We start from the raw sequence: 19316 nt of genomic DNA, 5'->3' as shown, positions 1-19316 counted from the left end.
TTCTGTTTATCATTTTTAGCTCATTTTCATGTAATTTTCTGCTATAAAGTCCATTGTTTTGCTATTTTGATCATGATGCTGTCTGTTCATCAGGATATCTCATATACTGAATTCAGAATAAAAGTCTACTAGGACAAGCCCTTCTTTAGGTGTTAATTTTATGTTATCATTTTTTCTCTGCAAATGTCATTTTTCATTTACTTTTAGCCGCGCATCACCAGAGAAGGGATGGATTCTGGATGGATTTCCAATGACGGTTAATCAGGCAAGGCTATTTGAAAAAGCCTGTACAGGGATTGATCCAGATGAAATGGAAGCAAAATATGTGAACTGTGGAAAGATCTCACTTGTTACAAATCCTAGAACCCCTAACAAGCCTTCTGTTTCCTTACCTGCATTTGATGTTTCTGTATTATTGGATATTTCAGACACCACAGTATTGAAACGTGTGGCTAGCTTGAAGTGTAAGTTTATATCTCCATTTAAACAAGTCAAATGATAAGCACATTTTTATGTAAGGGGAATATGAAGATTGTTATAAATATGGAAACTTCTGAATTCTGAGTACTTTGCAGTATGGTAGCAATTTGTGTATTTTAATTTAAAACAGTAATATTTGTATTTTTTTTAATTATGAACTTAGATTTTTTTTTACTCTTATTTGTAAGACCTCTTTTAACTTTGTTCACTTGTCTAAAGATATATGACTGAATATAATCATTAACACATTATATAAGTATAATAAGTAACACAGTAATCCAAAGCATTATTTCAGGTTTTACTTGTACTTAACAATTTTAACCTTACATTATGCTAATTCAAACAATTATTTTTATCTCACATTATCTCATCTATTCATTTTGAAATATCATCTTGTGTGCTTCCAAGTTATCCTGAATAATTATGTTTGTTTCAGTCAAAGGCAGGTTATAAATGTGCAAATTCATGTGTGTTTGTGGGTTTTTTGTCCTGAAATTTCACAGAAGCTGGGGTAGCACAGTGGCTAGTGTTAACTATCATATGAAGCAACAGTTGGGAAAAATGTAACTTAGATATTTCTAAGTTCTGCAGCTGCAGAAATATTATTCATTCCAAATGAGCATGTCTAATTAGTGTTTTTCTCCTTGGATACATTTGGAAAGAGACATAAGGAAGGGTAAGTAAAGGGATGTGCTAACTTTTAATTTGCTCAGATATGCCAACATTCATTCCCCATTGATTACTGCCTTTGTCTTGCCTTAGTCAATGAATAACCCAAAATAGTTGATTTTGGACTAAGATGGCAAAAGCAACAAAGGCTTTTTGAAAGCTGTTTTATTTCCAGACTACTTATTTTTTATTGCTCTCACTCATCTTGGCAAAATACAAATTCTTTTCACAAATATTTCCTATATTGTCTAGATTATAAGGAGGTTACTCTTCATTGTTTTCACTGCAGCACTTATGTAGCACATGGCTTGAACTGAACATTGTTTAGCTTTTATGTGTTGGCAGAAATGAGAATGATGCAAACTGTTGGAGGTTTTGCTAACTATACCATCAAGACATATTATTGGCACTAATATTCAGGTTAATTTTAAGACATTCTGTTCCAAAACACTTTGAAGATGTGATAGTATATGATATATTCTCAGGAATCCAAAAAAGATACTGTTTCTTAAGATGTCCTGTGGTCATAGAAAGAGTCATAGAAACAAACAAAAAAAAAACACATCAGAAATCAATAAAAATTTGTTTATTTCTAATAAATTAAAGTGTTTCTTTAATCTTGAGAAGTCTCTGAGATAGAGGATAATTTTTCTTCAGATATATATCTATCCATTGCTCTTTTGGAAAGGAGTAGTTACTAAAAGGAAGATTCAGGTTAGACTGGAAAAAACAGAAACACCTTCAAACTGTAAGAATATATATGCCTTAAATTGTCCACCCATCACATCACTACAACTACAGCTTTCTATGACTGCAAAGTATCAGTTGGGAAATGTATTGTTATAACTGACTTTGTATTCCAACAGAAGTCTCCATATTCTTACCAAGCTCTATTTAGTATTTCTCTGATTTATTTCTGTGCTTTCCTTTCTTTGAAGAAGCTTTTTAATTTTTAAGGGAAGAGATGTAACATCAAGGAAATTTAGCTTTCTTCTAAAGTAATCTTATTTAAGTCCAGTAGCTACCTTTTCAACATATGCTCATTTATGCTGTTTTCCACAGCAGATAAATCAAAGCCCTCTCAAATTGAACAGGAGAACAACAGTCAAAATTCAGATGTTAAAATCATAGAAGAGATGACTGACTTAGCAAAGGACCAGGTGCTGCATAGGTATGTTATATTAAGTACAATAAATTTAGTTTAGACACATGATTAGGCATGTAATTAATCTGAAGCTCATATGTGATCTATGAGTGCACTATGAGTGCCTTATGTTAAGATTTTACATAAGAATTTCTCTGACTGGAGTCTAAGAGGTGCTTAAATTTTTGGTGCAATGTAAATAATCCTAGAAGTTAGGAATTGTTATGTTTTGCTTTTCCAAGGTATTTCCCCAAGGAAAAATTCTTTTCCAGGAATGAATTGAAAAAATAAAATATGTATATATATATAGTTCAGAGAACCTCTCGTGGTTTTCTATATTTTATTCTATCATTAGTTTTTTTAAAAAAAAATTATAATACTATTATTTAGATTTTACATATAAAGGAAAATCAAGAGCAGCAATTTTAGCTTTTAAATCATAGAATCATAGAATGATAGAATTGCTCAGGTTGGAAAAGACCTTAAGATCATTGAGTCCAACCACGACCTAACCATACTACCCTAACAAACAACCCTCCGCTAAATCATGTCCCTGAGCATCACATCCAAATGTTTTTTAAACACATCCAGGGGTGGTGATTCAGCCACCACTGAAGCTATTCCAGTGTTATTCCAGTGTTAAGAACCCTTTCTGAAAAGAAGTTTTTCCTGATATCCAACCTAAACCTCCCCTGGCGCAACTTGAGACCATTTTCCCTTGTCCTGTCACCTGTCACCAGTGACAAGACACCAACCCTTCTCCCTCTTTAAGTACCTTTCAGATATTGGAGGAGAGCAATAAGGTCTCCCCTCAGTCTCCTTTTCCCCAGGCTAAACAGCCTCAGTTCCTTCAATTTCTCCTCATAGAACATATTCTCCAAGTCCTTGTCAAGCCTTGTTGCCCTTCTTTGGACCTGCTCCAGCACCTCAATGTCCTTTCTGTACTGAGGTGCCCCAAACTGAAAACAGTACTCGAGATGAGGCCTCACCAATGCTGAGTACAGGGGCAGGATGACTTCCTTAGTCCTGCTCACCACACCATTTCCGATACAAGCCAGGTTGCCATCAGCCTTCTTGGCCACATGAACACACAGTTGCTTTTAAATATTTGATAATATTAACTAGTTTAGACTATTGTTTTACTGTTATAATTATTTTAGTTGTGATGCAAGAAAATATAGGCTTAACTTGTGATAAGAAAGAGTAAAAGCTATTTTCTTACTCTGACGGGGTTTATGTGGTTGGAAATTTGAATATCTTCAAAAATACTGCCTGGATTTGCTTTAGTATTGGGTTAGATATTATGCTCTTTCCTTTGTTTATTGTTTTTGGGAAAATATTTTCCTGTAGTTATTTTAGTTCTATTTTAGAGGTATACATCAATATGACTTTTGCAGAATTTCAGGCTTCCTAGACACATGGCCAAAATTAGAGAACTGGTTTTCAGACAATCAAAACACTCTAGTGAAGGTCAATGCAGAGACAGAAGAAAGTATTGTGTGCAAAACTGTGAAGGAAATTCTGATTGAAGAAATTGACAAAAAGCAGAATAAAAGTAAGTTTTTCCTTTCCTACTTTTTACATTCATTAAGAAAAGACTTTGCTACTTTGCTTTTGATGGATAACACTAATCAATAAAATATAAAACTATGTGGAAAAACTGGCCATTTTTATCATGTCTACAAGACTTCAGGGATTTATGAGTTATTGATAATTGCACTGGAATTTTCAAGCTTTCTGTCATATTTTTTACATTTTCACAGCTATATTTTCACATAGCTACAAAGATAATTTGAGAAAAGATTTCAAAATATTTTAAATAAACTGTCAGTTGGATATATTTAAATTCACTAAAGAATTACTAAATTCAGTCGTTTCTTCCAGATTTAAATATTACAGCTAGCATCTACACTGTGTGGGATAACACAATGAAAAAGTAGGAAGGATAATTTGCCATTATAAACATATACTCATTTATCAGAAATGTAAAAACATGGATAACTCAGTGCACTGTATTTGCATTTTTTGGTGCATCTTATTGCATGTTTCTTCTTAATCCATGCAATTAACATATGTACATACAACCCTATAGAACTATTTAAAAAGAAGGGAAAAAGATGAATTCCAGAAAAAAAGTTGCATGAAGTAAACCAGGATTAGATTTTTTTCTTTTCTTCAGAATTATTAGAAGAAAGACTTGATGTGACCTTCACCACATTATTCTTTCTCAAGTCTCTCATGGAAACCATGCTTACAGCTGTTCATTAATTAAGCAGAGTCCTTGAAATCATGATAATTTTAATGAATCTCAGAATTGTATCAATACCAGTGACCTTGCTTTACCTGCTAAAGAATGCTTTGTATAATCATACTAAATTACTATGTTACTGTTTCTCTCACAGAGATGGTTTTGGAAAAGTAGCAATCATGCAAAATACAATCTAACTGGAAACAGATTTCTAATAACTATGGCATCATGTATTTGATCAGCATATGTTCTAATGAAAAATGCACAAATAATGAGATTCTGAATCTGTTATGTTAGTCTGAATTTGTCAGATTAGCATAAATATCTATTTATGTTTACTGATACTTAAAATACTTATGGAGGTACTAATTGTATGTTCATACACAAGGGTCAGTACTAGAAGAATCACCAGAAGAAAAGGCTTTGCCAGTTAAACCTGAAGATCTGCTTTCTCCTATTTCTGTGACACCACCACAGATTAAGCCAGGGACAGGTGAATGGATTTATGTAGATGAGCCACTTCCCAAGGTATCTTCAGAATTAAAAGTCTTAGATATCAAAGTATATATTTATCTTTATGTTTTGTGCATATTCTACCTAAACTTTTTTTCTCTCAGCACATTATTTTCTTAAATATTTTTCTGTGAAAAGTACACTAGTGCTGTGTAATGAATACCTAGAAATACAAATACTTTTTACTACCAAAAGATATAAGAAACACACTTGAAAATTTTGATCATTGCCTTTTGCTAAATTCTTCACAGTGATGTTGAAGAACAGCTCACAAAGTCCAAAATAAAAATACTTTTTAATATAACAAATACAAGCACAAACTTGCTGGAGTCATGTCATGACCCATCTACTCAGGCTCTTGTCTTCGGCAATGGCTGGGCACTGGTCCTGGAGAGAGAATGTAAGAATGGCAAAAACGTGCACTGATAATTCTCCTGATGTTTCCTCTAACACTCTCCAGGACATCTTTTTATCTGCTAGTAAAGTGAAATTTATGGGATTCCCGAGATAAGTTTATATGTACATCTTTGTATTCAGTAAATCTCAACAGGATTTTTTTCCATGATTGTCTTTTTTCTTTTTTTGGAAGCAATTTACTTTATAGTCTCCATAATATAGTGTTTTTATGTGATTATTTAGTGGTTTTATGATTTTTGGTTATCAGTATTCCACGTGATAACATCACATGGCATTAGGAGTTAAAGAGTTAATGCTCCAGTTCCAGGCACCTGTTTGGAAGAGAAGAACTGTATACCCCAGAACACTTTGCATTCAGAGAGGAGATACAACCCCTGGCAAGGTCACAAGACCTCCCTTTTTTTTCAGCTCTCCTTCCTGCTGCTTGACCCAACTGTACATCTCACCTCAGTGTTATAGTGAGGGCCTTTCCACCTTTTGGTCTCCCTTTCTCATTATAATTGATTTATTAGCTTCAATTCTACTTATATTTAGTATGCTGTATTATAGTGTGTTATCTTGCATTCTGATACCATATTTTGCATATTAGTTTGTTTCTACTCAGATCATTGCCTCTGTTTTTAATTATTCGGGGTCCCCTGTTTCCCCTTTCCAGAGGTGTGGATTTGTGAATCCCTCTACCCCACAAGTCACGGAACCAGGCTGAACCAGCCCATAAACTGTTGACATGTAGCCTGTATAATTATACTTTTTATGAGTAGAAAAGAACACTCCTTGAAATCTATTTACTTGGTTTATTGGATGACCCTAAGTTCTTGTATTGTGTGATTCAACGAATAGTTCTGTATTCACCCTGTGAAGATATGTGTGATGTTACAGGCATCTATCACATACACCTTATTCATTTTGCCTCAGTGATGCTTTTCAAATCAAGACATAATGTTAATTCATGCAGAAATGATTCAGTATATTCAGTCATGACTTTTGCATTTTGGTCTGTCCTAGTTTTACTAATTATTTTATTTTATTTTATTTTATTTTATTTTATTTGGATGGAGACATGGGTCTGCATGCAGTAACTGAGATAAAGATTAGAAGGATTCTTAATGATGCTTTGTATTTTGTTCTGTATTCTGTTCCTTATGTTTCCCAGTTTTGACTTTATGACTGCAGTTAGCTGGCATATGCTGTGAATCTCTTTCTGTATGATTAAAGTCTGCATCTCAACTTGTTGCCTTTCCACTTGTCATTTCTTTGGCATTGTTTGACAATCAGTCAGTAAAATGTTGCTTTTGAAACACTTTACAGTCCCTTTTAATTTTTACTAGTTTAAACAGTCGTGTACTACCTAACAACTTTCTGAATTTACGAATGTATTAAAAAACACAGATATCAGCAGTATTTGGGGGGAACTTCCTGTTCATTATGAATACTGCCACATTTTTTTTCAAAGAAATGCACAGCGTAACTTTCTGTTGGAAAACTTTATAGTTGATGATGATTCTAAAACAAAATAAATACACAATAAAAGAAGTCAGTAGTATGATATCATGAAATAATCTGTTATTTGCTAATGATACATCTAAATGAGTTGCCAAGAAATGTATTGATTTTGATGTTTTTAAAAAATATTTACAGGAGATACCTGATTTTTTAGTTCCTTATTGGGAAATTGTAGAAAATGTGTATGTGAATACCATCAAAACTGTACTTAGATGTCTAAGGGATGAACAGTACTCCATGATATATTACTTAGCAGATATTAGGTGAGTAGAAACAGCTTAATATTTCAATATCCATATTTTATATTTTTCCTCTGCCATTCTATCTGTTTTGTAACATTAGCTTTGCCATAATTTACAGAAAAAATTTCCAAGATTATTTAAAGCATCCAGATCATAAGCAGGAGTTTGTATCCCAGTGGCAATTAGATTTTAATTCAATTTCTGATGACCTACGGGAAGATGAGGAAACAAAAGCAGAACTCCACCAAAGAGTAACTGTAAGTAAATTAAAGAAGAAACAATAGAACCTATGAAGCACTGTCCATGTTAAAGCAAAAAATGGAATGGAGCCTTGTAAATAGAATAATGTTTAAACTATGACTTAATTTCTCAGAATTGTTTGTATTGCACATCCCCTTTCTTCTTATATTTGCATTAATTATCAAACCATTTAAGTAGAAAGTCACTGATACTGTTATGACTTAGCTATTTGTGTTCTAATTCTGTATCTAGCTTTGACAGCTCTCTGCCTGGGGAAAGCAATGCAGCCTAACTCTGTCCTCTATATTTATCATAGATCTCTGGATTATTTTATCAGGCTCATTTGTAAAGCTGTTTTCTGTCATCTGTCTGTAATCATATAAGTCTTGGACCAGGCTTTGACATTTATAACAATTTAGAGAAAACAACACCTGCAATTAATGAGTGTGTGTCTCATGCACAGGCAAAAATATAGTTTCTAATAGTAAAAAAATGTTTTTTTATAGTTATTTCTCATATTTTATTTTGTATTTTAGGACTTAAGAGATCTTCTCTGGGATATCTGTGATAAAAGAAGGGAAGAAGCAGAGCAGGAACGTACTGATATCATGAATGATGGCTGGTTGCGAGATCATAAGGGGATTGCAATAAACCATTTTTTTTCACTTATGCAGGTATAGTACAGAGCTCTACTATGGTGTTTGCAATTGAAAGAGACAATGAATTATATTTGGAAGACAGTGAGCTTCAGAGGAGTTTCACACGTTTGGCTCTGAATGTGTTAGGAATCAAGAATTAGATGAGCAAATGTTCATGCTGCTTCTAATTTTACCTAGAAAGCCTAGAGACATTTAGTCTAGAGACCAGGAGTGGATGACATTCCTCCTGTTTAACTACTTAACAGGCAAAACTTTTCTAGAAAAATACAATTACTGTTGTCTACTGTTATGCATTTTCAATCTGTAATGTGTAGTGCTGCTTTTTCAGTTTTATCAGTCCAGTGAATTTTTTAGTTTTGTAACAGAGATGTTAGAACTGTTTGTACTTCCATAGTCATATTTACATAAATTTTTTTAGATTACAAAATTTACTGCTGTTGTAGACCTACCTACTGTTAAGATTGTCTTGTATTTCCCAAATCAAAAAACTATATTAGTTGTAACTTGAAATTTTACCTACAGTCTGAAAAAAAAGTTGCGGGGAGTTTTTTGGAGAAAATTATGTTTGTTTTTCTTGAGAAATTCATTCAAATCTTTCACAACTAAGTTTTTAGTGAAATCATCTTCACTTTATTGGATCTCTCCTTCCCCACATTACGCCTTTCCTCTCATTCAGCGAGACCATGAATTACTTCAGTTCTTGAAGTAAAGATTTATTTCCCTATGACTGCCATTATAGGTGCATAAATTAGACTTAGGGATGGAATGGAATGGACAGGCTTGTCTGTAAATGGGGTGACCTTGTTGTGAAAGTTTGGGCAACTTTAAAGCAGGCAATGAAAAAGTGTTTTAAATACATGCCATGTTATGCCAATTTGGTTGAAAACTCAGGCCTAACCACTACTGACTAGGCTCCATGCCTTTTATTTCTGTCTTATTTTTATTGGCTTGTCAATCAAGGGAACTGCTTTTTTATCTCAGATGAATGAATGTTGGAGTAATCTAAATAAAATTTCTGATATATTCATCTGCAATAGCATGAAAAATTATTAACTCTATTTTAAAAGAGCCTAAATAATGCCATAAATAAAGACTAAAGCAATACGGTTTAAAAAAAAAAAAAGTCAAAATATGAAATACTTTCTTACTATTCTGCAATTATCCTTATTATCCTTACTATCATGTAATTTATATGATTGTCTATTTAAAAACTTTATCTTAAAATGTATGAATAAATAAGCAGAAGTAAAATAACATCACAGTGACAGAAGAGCCATCTGAGATTACTAATGTATTAAAAATACATGGTATTTATGTTTTCCCTCCCCAAAAGGCCCCACTTTTTTACTTTTATAACATAGTACACATTCCCCAAATTAAATAATTAAATGAATAATTAGCATTGAAACTGCAAAACTAAAAATGTAAACTTTGTGTTATGGTTTTGTTTGAGAAAAGGTCAAAAATATACTTCCTTGGTCTTGAGCTCTCCTTCTGTGGGTTTTTCTGTGGGAAGTTAAATGTATTCCCCACGTGGTTCTGTTACTGTATAAACAATACATTTTCTGCTTAAGAATGTCTTAATTTTAGCAAGGTTAAATCAGATTTCTCTCCACCTTTCTCTGTGCAGTGTAATTGAAGATATTTTCTCTTTTGCTTATGGACAAGAGCTGTTTTACACCACAAAGCTTTTATTCTTTGTTTTGTGAATGTGGTTTTGCGCATTTTCCCATGAATATTTTGTACTGTTTTGGCAGTTAGAAGCTAACATTTGTCTGTATCAATAAATCAAAACATGACAGGTGTTAAATGTTTTTTGAATCTTACTTGATTTCTCCTGAGAGAATTCACAGAAAAAGATCTTAAAGATACTTAGCTCTGTAAAGTCTTTTGATTTCTCTGACGAGGATAAACTGTATGGCTTTTTACATTGTTTTTTCCATCACTTAACTCTTTTTATGAGTTAACTCTTTTTTTATGTTAACAAGGATTTTGATTATTTCAAATAAAGCAATTTCTATAGTTTGTTGGTACTTGTATACTTGCTAGTATAGAAATAAATATAAGTCCAAATATATTATATTTAAATTTAATGTGTCAAATATTATTTATTGCAAATATTTTTTTCCTATTCTAACAAGATTTTTATTATTGTTAGAAATACTTGTGCAAAAATTAAGAAAATAAATTCTGAAGGCATTGATGTGAGTAAAAATATGCACTAAATAGACAATAAAAATTCAAATCAATGTAGTTGTTTGTTGTTCTCCCTGTAACTCTCATTATTTGTAATTGCTTTTGCCACTACGTATTTAAAAATGTGATAGAACTTGTTTTGAATTTCAGTCTTTCTGTTTTCTTTTATTGAGGTTGAAGTGGATCGTTTCCAAGATACAAAGAGACTTCTTCATGACTATTATAGAGCAATGGAAGGAAAAATCCCAACAGAGGACAGACAAGGTTTTACTAGACTCCCATTGCTAGATATTGTCGATAAGGAGCAGAAGGAAGATCAGAATGAATCAAGAAGGTAGAAATACACTATTAATTATAGAAATATCAACAATTATAATGCACTCATAGCTTTGTGGGTATATGTGGAAATAAATGTGGGTATATTTCAAAGGCTGGGGAAATAAGATTGTTTAAATAGTGATTATAGTTAAATGACTGATCTTGAATCATCTTACAGGATTAATTTATCCTTAAATTTTGACTGATTAACCTTCATCATTTTCAGTAGTACATCTCTGAATTATAAAGCATTTTGAAAGCTGCCTTAGAAAGAAATTTGCTATAGGAATATTTCCTACTTCCCTCTGTATTGCTGACGGCTTTCAGCGCAGTTATCACAAAACTAAGCTAATATTATTTTAGAACATCAATAGGCTGTAAATTTGCACAAACATAATTAAATGACTCAAGTAATAACAAATATAAATCATAACATCCTAGGAACATTAATTCTATATTAAAGGTAAGGGATACTGTTAAATAATTTCACAATATCAAAAATTCCAGCGATAGTAAAACCTTTTGTAATTACTTACAGTTCATTTAGAAAATAATGGGGTTATGCTTCTAGCTCATTCGGAAAATATCATAAAATCACACAGTCATTTGACTTATTTTTATCCATCTACAATTACTCTTCATTTTCTATCTTTAAACTAGCCAATTTTCCTATCATCCACATGTTTTACCTCTTTTGGTCATAAGTCCATCCTTTTTCTGTTACTACAGTAAATTTTGCAAATAGCGTTCTCATTCTCTTGACATGTTCTCTAATGTCGTAACAAATTACCTCTTTATAAGAGGGGGAAATGATTTATGCCTTGTATTTTATTTTTTAGGATTCCTCTGGTTTCTTATAAACTGCCTTCACCAGAAACAAATATTACTAAATCAAAAAGCAAGGGAACTCTACTGAAGAGTGTTAAAGATGAGAATTCTTCTGAAAATGTAGTGATTGCTTTTGGGAAAGATGAAAATGTTATTTCTGATACATGGCAAACAGCAGTAACAGCAATATCAGATATGGTAGGGACTGTTTTATTTACATAGATATCTATGGATAAGATAGTCAAGGCCTTCCATTCAGCATGCGTGCAGCCTTTACAACGTGTATGTTAGTTTCATGTCTATTACTGAATCACAGAAGAGTTTTCAACTAGCAGTGATTATGCCTCAAGTTAACCTCATCTGCTATATTTCCATTGAAAATATTTGCATTTCTGTAAGAAAGGTGTTAAGGTCTGTGTATTACCAGATCTGCAGTGCCTTTGTATTGTCATTCTGCACCCTATCAAATTCTTTGAATGTTGGTTCTATGTCTGCTTTCGCCATGATAAATTTTTCCCTTATGCCTCAATAGAAATATAAAAAGGACTTTTTAAATCATGGGATGCAACTTTTACTCAAAACTTTCACAACTTCAAAAGCTGTGGTAACATTCTCTTTTATACATAATTAATTATGTTGGTTTTCAAATTGTTGGTTCCAAGGTTGTTTTTTTTTTCTTTTCATTTTGGCCATTTTAAAACACACAGACTTTTGCAATCTTATAGTAGGTTACATTCCTAGATTTCACATCTGATTCTTATATTTCACACTTTTGCCTTCAGTGAAGTTAGTGAGGTTACAAGAATTAAAACTACTATTTTTGTGTTGAATTTTTCCAGTACAATTTTATTTTTTGATAAATAATCATGTAATCAATTAATTACTTAAAATATCTCTTACTTATATATGTTTGTCATAGCAAGTAGTTGCAGTAAATTTAGTCTATTTAAAACAATAATTGCATAGTATTGATAACATCTATTTGACTGCATGAATATGGTACAAAGGTAAGAGCAGAAATACAGTCAAAAGAAGTGAAGGAAGAAGAAAAGCAGCTACAAGTGAAAGAAGATCTGAAGTCTTCTCAGACAATGTCAAGCAGGTCTACTGAGAAAGATGCCAAAAGCACCAAAAAATCCCCCAAATCGCCTACTAAAAAGAAAGGTATTTGAAATAGTGACTTTGTTATAGGACTGCTTGAAATTACTGAAACGTAGATATGACAATCATATGGAAAGGGATAAGCTGTGACATTTAATTTGCATTTAATTTCTTCCTTGAAATGTTAAATGTGATATAAAAGTATGAAAAGCTGATGGTCATAAAGGAATGCAAAAGCTGTTGAATGACTGTTGGGTTTCTTTATATGTGTTATTGTTGCATAGTTTTATGTGATAGTGTTGCTATTTTCTAATAGTTAATAGTCAAAATGGAACTTCAAAAATTGATATGAAATCTTTTATGCATAATATCATGCAATCTTCAAAAGCAACATAATAAAATAATTCTTTTATAATATCTATGCATAGCTATGTAGGTTAAAACAAGATTTGCTCCAGAAGGATCACCTATCACTCCGAGTAAGCTTGTTTATGTGCAAGTTGTTATAAACTGGGAAATTTTAAGGTCAACGGATCTGTTCTGACTCATGACAGAGACATTTGTAATCAGCAATGATACTCCATTCAGAAATACATTTTAGAATGTTGTTCTAAATTTTTTAATTTTTAAAACAAATGAATATGTTGGAGTGGTTTTATGCAGTCTTAGCATGTCTTGCAAATGTAGATTGTATGTGAAGAAATCTTCCTGCTACATTAACATAAGCAGTCTGAGTAATCTTGTATATGTATGCTCATGAAGGATCGTATCTAGTAAGATGGAAAGTAACGTTTCAAAAATGTCTTATAAGTGCCTATGTGCAGATAGCACAAATTTACCAGCAAAGTCCAAAGATTTTGAGGGAGACTGTTCTTTTTGCAGGACCTTCTTCTACTGCCTCTGCAGCTGAAGGCAGTCCAGTTCCTTTAACCTCTGAAGAACTGAAGAAACAAAAACTGACGCTTAAAATACAGCAAGAATATTTTGCTGCCCTGAAACATGAGGGTATGCTTCTATTTTGGTGTTGATCGTTCTTCCTAATTTAGGTATTATGATAGTCAAGATTCTGCAGTATAGAACGCTGAATACTAACTGAAACAAACTTGAACACTGAATTTGCTTATTTTCAAGATTGATAACGATATGTAGATTCTGGTACTCTTCTCTTATTCTTCCTTTCTAATCAGTCTCAGTGAGAGACTCTCAGTTCTTCCCAATTTGAATTTTGAAATTCTCAAAAAATTTGAGTACTCAGTATAATTTTGGTAGAGATTATTTTCTCAGTGCTCATTAACCAAACTCTTTTCTATTGCAACCTGAGAATTGGAGTGTGAAATAGGCATGTGTGGGAAGCTTCAGGAAACAAACAAACAAATAATCAAGCAAACAATTAGCTTGATTTTAAACAGATGAAAGTTAGGGTAAAGATGAAGAAAATGTTTTTATTATGAGTAACATATATAATGAATTAGAAATGTTTTCTTTAAACTGTGTCTGTATCATGATCCACTCTCATCATTAAGCTTCCAGATCTGATTGCTATGTAGCATTTTGTTTTATGTTCTGTATGCTTAAACATCCCCTGAAGCTGTGCTTCACTTTTATCAAGATATTTTTTACCTTGTGAATTCTAATGCTTATAGAATGCACACTTTTGTAGAACGCATGGTACAATTAGGATGATTCTGAAAATTTAGTCGTTCAAAATTCTGAGAACCTAAAGAAAAATTTTGCTACCTAAATACAGATTATTGTGTTAAACTTCTTAAAACTGTTTTCTTCAAATTTTTATAAATAATAATTACTTATAATAATAATAATAATATTTTAACAGAGAAAGCTACAAAAACTCGGCTAAAACTTATAAAAGATAAAGCTGTAGCATATGTTGAAGAGTTAACAATGAAAGCAGAAGAAGCTTATGCAGATATGGAAAAGTGGCTTGGAGCAAGGTTCCTAGCAGAAATGTCCAGGTAATGTAAATCCAGTTTTGAACAGGAATATATTTTTTAAATTAAGGGCTAGTAAAGATGTTTATATAGAAATATATAAATAATATGTAAAATGTGTGTAGAAAATAATAATTTCATTTCATGTGCTAGAATTTAATTATAAATTAAATAGCTGAGTAGTAATGACGTGTTTCTTGGATGATTAGCAGGTTCTGCTGACTATACTAGAGGTGTTACCAGTTCTTCTGTTTTTCCAGACTAAAGATTTAGCAGATTTATGAGCATCACCAGACATCACCATCACCTGGATATTTTGCTTGTTAGCAGTATCACCATTTCAGTGGGTTCTCTCACTTCGGGTGGTGGGTTGATTTTTCATGTGGAGGGTTTGTTTGTTTGTTTGTTTGTTTTTCCCTGTGCTATATATATGCTGGAAATCTCTACCTGCTGTTATTACCACCGTGTGTAACCATTATAAAAAATATTTCAAGGTTGATTGAAAAAAATAATCCTAACCTTGGCTATTTTTCTGTTCTAGTAATTAAAATATACTTGGGGCCACTCTATGACCCTTAGGTCATCTGTCTATATCCACATCATTGAAGTATTTCATTCTCCATTATACCTTTCAAAGGTATCACTTTGCCTTTTGGAAAATGTTTTTGGTGTTTTGGCTTGTACTAACTTTTAAACCATACTTGGGACAGTCTAGATGGTACACTGCAGGGCAGGCCCAAGACAAGGAACAGAAATGTAGGATGTGAAAGGTCTAACAAACAGTCACTCAAAGTGTCTGAACCATAAGTGCTAGCTTGTTCTGTTGGCTCTCCTGACAACCACAGTGACACCCAAAGACATACACAAAGACAGCACTTGTTGGACAGTATGAGTATGCCATCGCATTTTAAACAGGAGTCTGTATGCTCCACCAGAATGCTACTCTGGAAAGTGCTCTATCCTGGATTTATTTATTGGCAGAGCAGAGGGCAAGACATTGAGATAGCCTAAAGGATGATTACAAATGGAATATGTATGCACTTTCCCTATGAAATTTAATAATAAAGAGTTTCATCCTTTCATGTCTTTCTATCTGGTCTCTTCTGTGGCTACCATTCGCCTAAATTTCTTATCAGGATTAAAATTACTTGCAGCCAGAGGAGGAATACACTTGATAATGATTTTGCTGAGCACTGAATTCACAAGGGATTTGTAATTCTTGCTTCAGAGCATGCTAAAAATGCTAAAAATTGAATCTGTTATTAGTATCCTCTATGAAAAATAATTGTTTTCTGCATTTATATTTTTGCAGTGTTGAAAAGCTGATTGAGGTAGGACGGCACCATATTGAAAGTTCTAGCAAAATCCAATATGAAATGAATTTAGAAGAAACAGATTTCTTCATCAGCAGTGATGTAAAAGTGATTCCTGATCCTGTTCCTCCATCACAAGTTCCACTAATAGAGACTTCTGAAAGTAGTACTTTAACTATTTCACAACTTAGCACACTTCATAAACACTTTCTACAAGTGGCACCTAAAGGTAAGATAAAAATTTATTTTTCACTCCTGAAAAGCTGCTAGATGTGTAACTGAAATTTAAAGTAACTGCCAGGGGGTGCCGAACATTAGTCACCTATATTGTTAAAGATCATACCACAATAAACGATTGTGCTATGTTTAGAAGGAAACCCCCTGTGTAGAATAGTAAAATATGACATACCAGACCACTTGAAAACTTTTAGTGTCTTTGTTATGGGCTTTTTATATTTTCAAGACTAGGTTCTTAATATTCTTAATAGGTTGGACATCAAGAAAGGGTTCCTTACAGAAAGGGTTGTTAAGTACTGGAATATGCTCCCCTGGAAATTGGTTGAGAGACCAATTGACTGTGAAACAGAGTATGTAAACCTGTACTTACAGTTTTGAATTCAACTCTTTCAATATAACAAGACCACAGAGGTACAATGAAGTTGAATTTAATCCTTCATTTCATGTATATTATAGAAAAATTCCATAACATGGAACAAACATTTAAATGACTGGATGATTCTATGATTCTATGAAACATTCAAATGAACAAATTTTTAGCCAAAAAAGAGTTTTCCTTTAGAAAAACAATTATCGTTCTTCTTATAGTATAAGAGTATGTGTATGAGCATTTCAAAATCCTCTGCAGAGGTTAAAGTAGCAGGCAATGCTGTACATGTAATGCCACGTGAAACTGAAAGTCTGTACAGTTGGAATCATTAGGTAGTGTTGCAGAGGTAAAACACACTTTGTAAGATACCAGCTTGAATTGGTCATTCTCTTTAAGAGAGTTCTTCTGTTTTTATGTAATTTATTCATTAATTAAAATATTTAATACTATTTTTTTCTAATACAATTTATAAGATTCTTAATGTTTTTGAGACAGAGAACAAGTGCTCTTATTGTGCATGTGTAATAGCTAGCAAAAAATACTAATTAAGTATTTCTACAAAATTGTCTTTTTCATATTATATTCACTAAAACAATGAAACAATGAAACAAAACAATTTTTTTCTTATGGATTAGTTTGAAAGGTAAGACTTAGCTTTTTTAAGATTAAGTTTATTAGAAATTCCAAAATCAGAAGTTCAGATAATGATTTTATTGCTAGTAGGGCTATATCGTTCATACCAAGAATGCCAGATTTCCTAAGACAACCAGACCTTTTCAGTACCCAGACACAGCATGAAGAGTTAGATCATTCCTCCCTTTGAAAATTGGGAAAATTTCTTCCCATTCTTTTGTCTCCCCTTGTTTAATACAATGCGCAACAGAAAATGCATGCTTCTTTAATCATTTGTCTCCCATCAAACCAAACAGAGAATACAATGAAGCATCCCACACACTGGACTGAAGCTGTTAGACAGCAGCTATATGCTCAAATAAAACAAAGATAAAAAGGGAAGATTATTAGGTTAGGAGAACTAGAAATGCAACCAGTTTCCTCACTGGATATTTGGTAAATGTCAAAAGGATATCTTTTCAAATATATGTAATAAATGGACAATTATAAAAATGGAATTACCAATGTAATTTAAAATTACTAGGTATTAACAAAGGAAATATTGTAAAAATTATAAACAGTTCTGTGTTCCCTAGGAATTTAAAGTATTTAAGAGCTGCTGATACATCACAGACATCTTTGTTCTATCCTGCACACTTGGTTCTCCATGGAGGCATATTACTCACCATTCTAAGCACCGATGGACAAAAAATGTGACCTTTGCTGGACCTTCCTACCTACTGATATGGTTTTTCATTTGATAAGGAAATATTTAAACATTTTCTTCTACTATTATGAGTGGTGTTACTGCAATTCAGGGTGACTCAGCAGTATTTTTTAATCTCACTAACTCTTTGATCATTTTATTAGCAGTGCTTTAATATTTTGTCTTCAGAGTGTGCTCCTGTGGCAGGTCTGAAATGGAGCTGCTAACACTTTTTTTTTTTTTCTTTCTTCCACAGTCTCTTTGCATGTGCTCTGTTATAATGAACAAAATTAAACTAACCATCTGATATCATCTCCTTACATTCTCTTTAGTACTACATTCTTCATATGACCCCATCTACTGTCATTGCAATTAGCATGCATCTGAAATTTCTGAAGATTATTCTAAATGTGTTTAATAGAATCCAATTTTGGTAATGTTTTGCATTGCCAAATAGATCAAAATAGATTCTATCCCAGGCCTTTTTCTTCCATTTATAACTGAATTTCACAAATGAATTTGAAAGTGTATTTTTTTCACAGCAACGATCTTTGTGAGCAATTCCCTTCTGGATTACAGAACAGATTATTTGTCTGTAACAGTCTTCAGTCAAACTCCAGGAAATTTTATATCCCATATCCAAAAATTGCTTAAAATGCCTATATAAAATTTGAAATGGTCTGCTAAGATGCGAATAGTAATTTTTAGCAGTCTGATTCCTGATTCCAGATTTGTCAATCATAGAAGATAGTTGCTGACCAAACTGTACCAACTTTTTTTTTTCTTTTTCTTTCTTTCTTTCTTTTTTTTTTTTTTTTTTGTCCCTAATTGTAAACATTTCAGTTTAGGTTTACTATGTTGATAGATTTTGAACAATAAGCATATCATATGTATTTATTTCTATTATTTTGTTGCCTTTCGAAGAATTGCTCATAATAGAGATGTATCTGAACTGCATGTTCCTAATATATATATTTAATATTAGGACACTTCAGGATGCTTATAATATAATGGGAACAAACAGTTCTCAAAAATTCAACAGTGCCTACATGAAAATTTGCACCCCGTGAAATAAAAAAGAATGAGGTACAAGGACTCTTTTTTCATAAGAACTTTGAAAGCACTCACCTTGACTTTTTTTTCTATGATTGTCTTAATGTTAATTGCCTCTTAGTTATTTGTTATTAAATGTTATTTGTACCTCTTGATGTACAAACCACAACAAGAGGATGGGATGCTATTAGGTCACTTCCTCAGTGCTTTACTTTGTTTTGGTTTTTTTGTTTGTTTATTTTTCCCCAATAAATAGATTTCAAGTTTTATTGCTTCAATTCTACTTGGAATTAGTCCAAGTTATGCAGCTGCCTTCTTTTTGAATTCATGACCTTATTGCAACTACATATTAAAAGAATTATTAAATTACTTGCCAAAAGTAGAAGATTCATGAGCTCCAGACAGAAAATTTTCAAAACTGTCAGCTTATGGCATATGCTACTACAGAATATGAGAATGACCATCTTAATAACAATTTGGAAAAACAATGTTGTCAACAACCTCAGTGCTTTGAGTGT

General features: G+C 32.5%; 1 protein-coding gene across 9 annotated transcripts in view; it reads left to right on the top strand.

The window, feature by feature from the left end:
* The window catches only part of SPEF2 (sperm flagellar and cilia associated 2), a 70098-nt gene that overhangs the window by 24883 nt on the left and 25899 nt on the right, over positions 1 to 19316 (top strand). For 6 of the 9 annotated variants that reach the window (XR_016462226.1, XM_090132299.1, XM_090132298.1 and 3 more), the window contains exons 16-28: positions 208 to 464; positions 2212 to 2320; positions 3691 to 3848; positions 4930 to 5069; positions 7110 to 7237; positions 7317 to 7473; positions 7993 to 8130; positions 10485 to 10645; positions 11469 to 11655; positions 12465 to 12621; positions 13441 to 13563; positions 14393 to 14531; positions 15820 to 16049. Coding sequence is in view for 8 of the 9 variants with exons in the window: in XM_090132299.1 (XP_089988425.1) it covers positions 208 to 464; positions 2212 to 2320; positions 3691 to 3848; positions 4930 to 5069; positions 7110 to 7237; positions 7317 to 7473; positions 7993 to 8130; positions 10485 to 10645; positions 11469 to 11655; positions 12465 to 12621; positions 13441 to 13563; positions 14393 to 14531; positions 15820 to 16049 (2084 nt within the window). In the remaining variant the exon portion in view is untranslated. The remainder of the gene's footprint in view (positions 1 to 207; positions 465 to 2211; positions 2321 to 3690; positions 3849 to 4929; positions 5070 to 7109; positions 7238 to 7316; positions 7474 to 7992; positions 8131 to 10484; positions 10646 to 11468; positions 11656 to 12464; positions 12622 to 13440; positions 13564 to 14392; positions 14532 to 15819; positions 16050 to 19316) is intronic. The other 3 variants (XM_031608434.2, XM_090132297.1, XM_090132294.1) reach the window with 2 other exon arrangements.

Source organism: Phasianus colchicus, chromosome Z (genome assembly GCF_987193195.1).
Source record: "Phasianus colchicus chromosome Z, bPhaCol1.hap1.1, whole genome shotgun sequence".
In the NCBI taxonomy this organism is placed as follows: domain Eukaryota; kingdom Metazoa; phylum Chordata; class Aves; order Galliformes; family Phasianidae; genus Phasianus; species Phasianus colchicus.
The sequence above is the reverse complement of the archived record's forward strand: the minus strand, read 5'-3'. Positions and strand labels throughout refer to the sequence as shown.